This window comes from Odontomachus brunneus, unplaced genomic scaffold, assembly GCF_010583005.1.
Source record: "Odontomachus brunneus isolate Ranch 3 - 2012 unplaced genomic scaffold, Obru_v1 Obru_scaffold_133, whole genome shotgun sequence".
NCBI lineage: Eukaryota > Metazoa > Arthropoda > Insecta > Hymenoptera > Formicidae > Odontomachus > Odontomachus brunneus.
This window is the reverse complement of record NW_022639583.1, coordinates 222,810-231,958: the sequence shown is the minus strand read 5'-3', so window position 1 is coordinate 231,958 and position 9,149 is coordinate 222,810. Positions and strand designations below refer to the sequence as shown.

Sequence of the window (9,149 nt, the reverse complement as noted above, 5' to 3'; positions counted from 1 at the left end):
AAAAAAAAAAAAAAATATATATATAGAATACTAATATCTACAAATTTAAAAAATACATAAAATACATAAAATCTCATATTATATATATATATATATATATATATATATATATATATATATATATATATTTATTGGCGCATATAATTCACGCCGTAACGAGTTCGATTTGACGTCCAACGAAATTGATTATTTCATTTGATTTTTTTGTATTTGACAACAAATATTGACTAATCATTTGTTTTAATGCAAACTATGATAAAATTTAAAACTGACACCTTGACATTAATTGTTGCCATCTCGGCCATCTCACTTTTAATATAGTCATCCTAAAAATGTTACATTACTCTTCTCTAATTCCTTTGATAGCTTTTTGAAAATAACAATTATTAATAAACATATTATTCGTGTGATTTCTACCTAATCATAGATGGAAGATTTCTCGGAACAACGCATTTTCAATTTGAATATTTTACATCAAAAAATTACTGAAATTAATATACGAATATACTAAATGTACTATTTCTCTTTCTCCTAATTAAAAAAAAAAAAATTAATATTGTGAAATCAATGTGTATATACACACACACATACACACACATTTGGATGTTGCAAAACATCAAACGGTTAATCAACAAAATGGTGAAACGTGAAAGTTCTAATAAATAAATACAGCTCGTCGCTTTGCCAACTAGCGTTGATTTTTTGTTTTATATAGATTTCACCATTTAGTAAACCATTTCTATATTAAAAAAAATGTATAAAGCTTATCACAGAGTATACGATTACATTAATGCAAAACTTTCTGTAAAAAAAAATCTGTTTGAACACATTACTTTAAATGAAAAAATGTATATAAAAGGAGAAAGTAATATAAATTTTCATATCTACAATGTTTGATAGCTCATCAAATAATCTTTATATTTTCGAATATCAAACTCTTGTGCTAATCTTATCAGCCACTCTAATATTATAATTAATCCATATGTATATCGCGTCACATTCACTATATAAATTTACGACTGGAATTACTGACGGGTGCCAGTGTTTTTCTGTAGTCGACACGGTAAGTGAAGGAGGAATTTTTATACGTTTTTCTAAAATTTTAGCAATACGTGAAATCGTTGTAAAGATTGTCGTTATTGCACTGAATTAGCTATGAATTCTTCAAATCGAGCCTAGAATCTATTTTTTTAGTAAAAATATGTAATTGAATATCCCTTTTTTTCCCAACAGTTATTTGATATTAAATCACGCTAATGTCTTTCTATCGATTCTTAGATTAATATTCTGTTCAAACAAAAAGTGACATATCTTAATTTCTCTCTTTTAACATGTATAATATTTACATACGCGTATCGTAAGCATACGTTTCTTATACCAGGTGTAGAAGTATGAAACCGGAATTCCCCTATAAATGGTGCCAGCGTTCAGTTTAGTGACCGTAAGACCGCTACTGCCGCGCTATTATATTCTCCTAACAGCTGACGAATATTGTCAACAAACATAACCCCAACTTTCATTCTCTAGTATATTTTTGTATAACCTTAAACATGTCACGTTTCGAGCCTACTAACTATGATTTGCGGACAGCATTGATTTTCTGTTATCATTTAAAGAAAACTGCTGCAGAATCACATCGAATGCTTGTCGAAGCTTACGGTGAATATGCTCTTGGTAAATCTCAGTGTTTCGAGTGGTTTAAAAAATTCAAAAGTGGTGATTTTGACGTGAGGAACGAAGAACTATGAACTATGAACTATGAACTATGAACTGCTGAAACCTGGTCAAACCGTCAATACTAATCGCTACCAACAACAAATGATCGATTTAAATCGAACATTGACTAAAAAACGACCAGAATATGCAAAAAGGCAACACAATGTCATTTTGCTCCATGATAATGCCCCATCACATACAGCAAAACGGGTCAAGGAAACGATCGAGTCGTTCAGTTGGGAATTACTACCGCATGCGGCTTATTCTCCAGACTTGGCTCCGTCCGATTATCACCTGTTCGCATCGCTAGGACACGCTCTCGCTAACCAACGCTTCGATTCGTATGAAAATGTGGAAAAATGGCTAGATAACTGGTTCGCTTCAAAAGATGAAAAGTTTTTTTGGCACGGCATTCATAAACTGCCAGAGAGGTGGGAAAAATGTGTTCAAAACAGTGGAAATTATTTTGAATAAAGTATTATTTATCACTTTCGAACAACAGACGTCTTATTTGTATAAAAGAATTCCGGTTTCATACTTCTACACCTGGTATACAACATTAATTTGTTGCAATATGTTCGCAGATGAAGCTCACATTAACGCTATTTGCCGTCTTGGCCATCATCGGCCTAGGCCAAACTCACCAAGTCCCGAATTTTGGCAGTGGTCCTCTTCATGAGGATATCCAAGACGTTCTGGATTTGATTCCGATGGAAGAAGTCGCTGAAGTTTTCTTAAGTTACCTAGCAGAAGATAATGAATTCAAGGAGTTCCTTCAGCGCCTTTCATCCTCGAATGTGCTCAAAGATCTAATGGTGGACGTCGAGGCCGTTCCCGAAGTGATCAACCTTTTCAACTTCTTGCAGAAGGAAGGCATCGAAATTTATACCATAATAAATGCTATTAACAAAGTCTTCGGTATCAAAGAACTGATACCTCCTGCTTCTTACACATATCCCTTGAAACCCATAAAAAGGACTGGTGGAGTCCACGGATTCTTCAAAGACATCAAGATACTCTTTAACTACGACGACTTCATTCGAATCTACGTGCAGAAGATGCAAACCTCCAAAGCCTTCGTCCGTTTCATAGGGCAGCTCAAGTCAAATAATTTCCAACAAATCGTTAACAAGGTCTATTCGGCGAAATCCTTTCAGCTAATTCTGAATAGCCTCAAACAGTACGGAGTGAAAACGCAAATCGTAGCAGACATCATATACATTGTTCTTGGTATCACTGTACCGAAGCATCCGCTGCCGTTCGCTTTTGAACGCTCGCTGATCGATGAGATTGGAGACTTCACGAAGATCATGCCGGTGAATAAGTTCGTCGAAATAACGGTCAAATACCTAACCAATGATCAAAAGGTACAGAACGCGTTTGCCTACGTAATGAATCCTGAGTTCCACACATTGCTGCATGACGTTGAGGTCCTTAAAGAACATCAAGCATTGATAGTGCACCTGGAAAAGTCCGGTCTTCATGTAATAGACGTTATCCAAGAGTTCCATCGAATTATCGGTATGGATAAATACGTGCCACCTAACATAGAGAACAGGTTCGAGTCTCAGATCGGAGTGCAAGAGGTCGGTGAGGGACTGCGAGCAATGCTCGACGAACTCGTGGCTGTGGCGCCTATAAAAGAATTGCATGCACTTTACGACGAAAAGATGAAAACCGTTAACGCCTTCTCCGATTTCGTCAAGAAAGTGACGTCTCCGAAAATGAAGGAACTAGTCTTCAATCTGTACAATCATGCAGCCTATCGCAAATTGACCGCTAAATGCTTAGAGCAGGGACTGGATCTTAAGGCATTGTCGCAATTTTACAAGAAACTTATTCCGATTCCTATTGAAACACCGGTATTCTAACTTGACACTCGCAACTCGTGATTACACGTCGATTTGACAATAAAAACACAAATGTCTCGAGTCTTATTAATATTATCATCACTAAATTATATCAAAACTACGATTCTCTATGATGACAATAAATAATTTCGCTACTTTATAACATACTCATGTCTCATTCTTTAGTACCTTCCATAAATAATATAATCAATAAATGCTAATAAAAATTCAAGCAATAACAAGCATCTTTTATGTTTCGTCTCACTTACTGACTTCAATCGACTAATATGTATAGTTTCATTTCAAATTATACGCATACTTTATTAGAGAGAAGTATTTTCGCGAGCGCAAGATCCTCCCTTCTCTCTCTCTCTCTCTCTCTCTCTCTATATATATATATATATATATATATATATATATATATATATATATGTCCAACTTTATAAATCAATATATCGAGTTGCATATGCAAATAAATGTTCTAACTTCAGCTTGTAAATGAGCGGACAAACATGCAACAATCTCCATAATTTCACGTTGATACGTGTGTTTCCATCTAACCTGGTTAAAATGTTTCAAAATTATCGTCGTTTGGCTCGCACGTCGCTCTGGTGATGCAATCATACCGAGAATTAACAGATTATCCAAGTTCTTTTTTTTCGGAGAATAAAACATACGTAAGTAATGCCGTTTTCAAGATCTAATCTCTATGATTACCTGACATAACAGTTTTATCACAATCACCAATGGACATAGTGAAACAATCGCGCGAGTTTAATTTGACTTTGTCCAAATGAATTTACGATAACGTTGTACTTTCTAATATAATCGCTAAGTGTACATCTTGCGATAAACTCGCAGACTTCCATCGTGTTGGGTGTTATCAATGACATACATATACATATAAATCTAGATACACAATAACTTATAGCACGACTGCATTCGTACGATTATCGTTTCTTGATATGTTACATAATTTCGTCCAGATGAAAGACCTCCACGCCCCTCCTTGTGATGATGAACGGGTCACTCACGATAATGGGTGCAATAGCCGCCATGTCACTCGTTCTTTTCAGCGTCGTAGCTTATCGCCTCAGCTCTGTAGTGGACGGTATCGCCTCGTCGCATATCACTTTATCAAAGGACAATAGCTCGCTGGAAGAGGATTTTAAAGATATTCTGCAGCTCATTCCTCTAACCGAGATACAATCGATTGTTGACAATTATCTGAAGCACGATCCCCAGATCGAGGATACAGTGAGCTTCATCGAAGATCAGAAAAAGTTTATTGCCAGGGAATTCCAACGAATGCCACAACTAGCTCGTCTCACGAGCTTCTTGGCGGAAAACGGTTTGGAAATCAATAACTGGCACGCCAAAATTCAAGATATCTGGAAAACGAAGGCCCCCTTCATTAAGTCGGATCCGAGCATTGCCACAAGTGGTCTGAGCGTGATGATACAGAAAATCCTAAACACTATGCCGAAGGATCATCTTCATAAATTGCTGCAGCGAAAAGCGAAGTATTCCGGTAGCTTCCGCAGATTTCTACAAACGCTCAAGTCCAAAGACTTTGTGGATCTCTGCGATACCGTCGAGAAGAATACTGTTTTACAACAACATATTTTCTGGGCGAGACAAGAGGGTATCGAAATTACTTTCGCCTTGGAATTCTTGAAAAATTTATACGTCTACATCACTGAAGATATTTGTGATATTATTTAAAGAAATATAATATATATTTCTAAAAACTCTCTTTATGATAAGCCGCTTTATCTCGGGGAACTTTATTCATTACAAATAAATATATATTATCTTGTCTAAAGCAGACAAAAAATCGAATCATGTCTTCGTGATTTTTTGTTCTGCCTAGGATCATCACTAAACGATTTTGTAGTAATTATTATCATGTTTGATATAAATTATCAAATATTACCATTGAAACGCTCAAATGCACTTGTTAAGGCTCCTTATACCTCGCCATCTATGTCAAATTTGTGATGTCAGAAGCAAGTAATGACATATGCTGACGAAAATTGTGTATCATTTCTAAATAAAGATAAATATGGACGAAAAAGCACTTGAAACTTCTTGAGCATACTTGTAAAATTGTCCGAAAAGTTATTACAATTAATAAATTCCCTTTTTCCTGACGATTAATAAATAGTAGCGTAACAAATGATGAAATGAGGCAGACAAAACAGACTCATTTCATCATTTCACCATTTATTATACGACTATTTATTGATCACCAGGAAAAAGAGATGTCTTTTGAACTATTTTGAACAAGTACTACTTTATTGCGCTCAAGCAATCTCAAGTACACTTTTGTTCATATTTATCTTTATTTAGAAATAGCACGCAATTTTTATCAACATATGTCATTGCTCACTTTAACGTCACAAATTTGACATGGCTGGCTTTAACTACTACAAGGCTTTCTTTCCGGCGAGCGAATTTTTATTTGCCACAAACGCGTCAAAGATTTTGCGTGCTTTTTTTCAGTAGCAAGCTCGCTCGAACGGGTAGAATTTGAATGAACGGCGGCGAGTGTTTTAACGGGATGCCCTTCACCGGGAGGCGCATGTGGATGGTAGAAATTAATTCCTCTCAAGAGATGTCAAGAAATGCATGAGCGCGATGGCGCCGCGTTGCTGGTGTGCGTTTCATGCTGAAGTCACGACAGCGACGACCGGGAAGGAAGGGGGAGGGACCGGCGACAAAGGAAGGCGCTGCTCGGGGGTATAGGATTCAAAACGGCGCGCGAGGGCAAGCGGCTCGCGGTGTCTGCAGCAAACAATTCCAATTAACTCACTGGAATTGGAATAGGACTCGTTCTCGTCGGCCGCGCCGACGCTCGACACCGTGGATGCCACGGCGTCGAGAACGACGAGGACATGAGCATTCCTTCGACCCCGTCTCGCGACGCATCCTCATTTTTCTTCGTCAAATTTCGCCGTCACGCTATATACGCCCGCAAATTAGTTGGCCGGCTTAACCCGGCCGGGAGAGGAGCGCGACGCCTCCCCGCCGAGAAGGAGAATCGCACCCGTTGAAAAATTGCACTACTTTCCGCGCGCGTTCTCGAATTTATCGGAGTGCTTTTCAATTGCCGCTCGCGCAGCGATCATGATTGATCGAAGTCCGTAAAATTCTTTTCAGTCAGCGCGCCGCGCCCGAAAGGTGTTATAAAGATATCCAGGCAACGTTCTGCATTCTCGAGAGCTTCCTCCGACGTATTTCGCGAGTCCGTCCAAATGCGTCTTTCGACTCAACCAACACTGAACTAGCAGATTCGCAGTCTCCTCCTCCCTCCCCTCTCGCCGCAGTTTTATGTATTTCATCCTTTTCTCTTTCGCTCGTATCAAAAGGCGAAATGTTTTTCACGACCAAGTTTCGAATTCGCACGACAGGATAAAGTCACCCGCGAAGAAACGCGTTTCCTTGGCGCGTGCGTATCGGCCAGTGAGCGGACGTTATCCGGTGCATAATGCTTGTCATCGTCCTCATCGGTCGAGACAGTTATAAAGCGCAACGAGCGGCTCCGCGACGTCGTCGTCGCTATCCTAGACAATGCCGTTCCTGAGCTGCTCAGATATTGAAGACACCCGAAAGCTGTGTGTACCAATCCCGATATGTACACAACGTCTAGCTCGCCTCTCTACATTATTAAATCCTACCTCGCTCGCGGACCAACCGTGGCGGGACAATAGCGTTCTTTAAGCGTCCGTCACGTCACGGTAACGTGTCGCGAATTACGAATCGGCCCGTCCGATGAAATTGTCTCGGCATGCGTACGTTTACCGAGTCTGCGATCCTTCGGCAACCCTGACCCCCTGTCAAAATTGAACAGTGAAAAAGAAATGAGAAAAAAAGTGACATGAGCACTTTTCCATTTCGTTTCGAAGGGATATTCATGTATTACCCTTTTCGCGAATTCTTTCATATTTTTGTTCATTTCTCCTGTATATTCAATCTGCTCCTCTGTTTTCAAGACGATAACGTTCGTAAACTCTTGTTATAACTCTTGTTGTAACTCTTTTATCCGCAAAAAATATTTTCTATATTTTTAATTGTTTCCTTGTTGCAATAGCCATACACTCTTACTGAATAATTTTAAGATTACTTTCCGGAAAACTCTACACAAAGTAAACTCCTTGTTACTCTCTGCGAATCCAAATGTAGTTATATCATAGACAAAATGAAATACATCTATACGTGCTCCATCGTCATCATCATTATCATCAACATCATCAGTATCATCATCACCCGCTAAGAGATAAATTTCCGACTTAAATCTGAATCACATGTAAATCCCTCTTATAGTACGAAGCTTGTTATCCGTCTATTTGCCGCGATTATTTATTTCACAGCCGCTATTTCCTTTAACCTTCCAGGTTTTTTAATCTTTTGTCTCGTAGTTTAAAGTTCAAAAGATATTACGATTCGCTCCATTGCTTGACGTCATACATTGCTGCGTATTCGATACAGAAGAGTAAATAAAGATCCAAGTAATTTAGTTTGTTTCAATTTTAGTGTAAAATTTGATTTTATTGAATTCAACGGAAGAAATTATTCGTCGATAAAGCAATCAGCTATTTACGAAGAAAAAATCAAACTAAACGAATAAACGTAAATATACGTGACAATAAGTATCTGTGACATTCGTTAATTAGTATATGTATCTGTATTCGCGTACGTGTACAATGTATCGCGACATAACGATCTTTTCGCGAGGATACTATCGAACGGATGAGAGATACCGCTCTGACCCCGTTCGCCCATTCCGTTTCGAAAGATATCATGAAATCTTTACTACGACAATACGAGCAATTATCTCCCGCACGATGGTGTCTAATCCCAGTTCTACGAGAGGACGTTACCCACCGCGTGACCGCCGCGAGTCGACGAGTTTGCAGGCAACGACGGCCGTTTACGGAGGCGTAATTGGCCATCCGATGATCGCACGGGCGTCATATAATCACCAGCTCGTAAGTCTCGAACGGCTTAATCCGTGAGGCGTCGCGTCATTACCCGCGTCGTCAGCGCGACGTCGTCGTCGGCGACGCTGCTGAAACCCCCGGCTGAGAAGAGGAAGAGACATTTAAAAGTAAGTATAGTTGGACAGATCCGCCTAGCGGGTTTAAAAGTCAAGTGCCAAGAGCGCAATTTATCCCATCCATTTGCTAGATGGAGAGGCAGCGGGAGGAGGATCGCTGGGGAGAGAGTACGGGGACTACTCTACCACTATATGAAGCATGGGATGACGGGGCCGGGTGAGACGGGAGAAGGTGTGAGATGCTCGCAGTCTCTCTTATACCTCGCTTTTACTCCGACTCGTTACGTCGACGCTACGACCACTTCATTGAATGACTCATTTTATTTTCCAGCATGGGAGGTATCATTTTTCCTGCTCGGAACTCTGTCCTGCCCGGCCTCCATATCCTGCCGACCACTTTGTGATCCGATAATGAGGTTCGTCTCATTCACTGATCTCTCCACCGCCCACTTCTGTTCGCTCTCTCTTGACCGACAAATGCAAGGAGTCCGCTAGTTTTAAAGTTCAGTATATATATGTTTGAT

The 9,149-nt window shown here is 39.4% G+C and overlaps 2 protein-coding genes across 2 annotated transcripts; both read left to right on the top strand.

Annotated features, from left to right (window-relative positions):
- The first annotated feature begins 920 nt into the window (after positions 1-920).
- Positions 921-3,733, top strand: LOC116850061. Its single transcript, XM_032827874.1, has 2 exons — positions 921-1,063; positions 2,301-3,733. The coding sequence occupies exons 1-2, from the start codon at positions 983-985 to the stop codon at positions 3,585-3,587; spliced, it is 1,368 nt and encodes a 455-aa protein (XP_032683765.1). The 5' UTR covers positions 921-982; the 3' UTR covers positions 3,588-3,733.
- Positions 3,734-3,830: 97 nt separating this feature from the next.
- Positions 3,831-5,619, top strand: LOC116850062. Its single transcript, XM_032827875.1, has 2 exons — positions 3,831-4,243; positions 4,553-5,619. Exon 2 carries the CDS (start codon positions 4,581-4,583, stop codon positions 5,289-5,291), a length of 711 nt encoding a protein of 236 aa, XP_032683766.1. The 5' UTR covers positions 3,831-4,243; positions 4,553-4,580; the 3' UTR covers positions 5,292-5,619.
- The last annotated feature ends 3,530 nt before the right edge of the window (positions 5,620-9,149 follow it).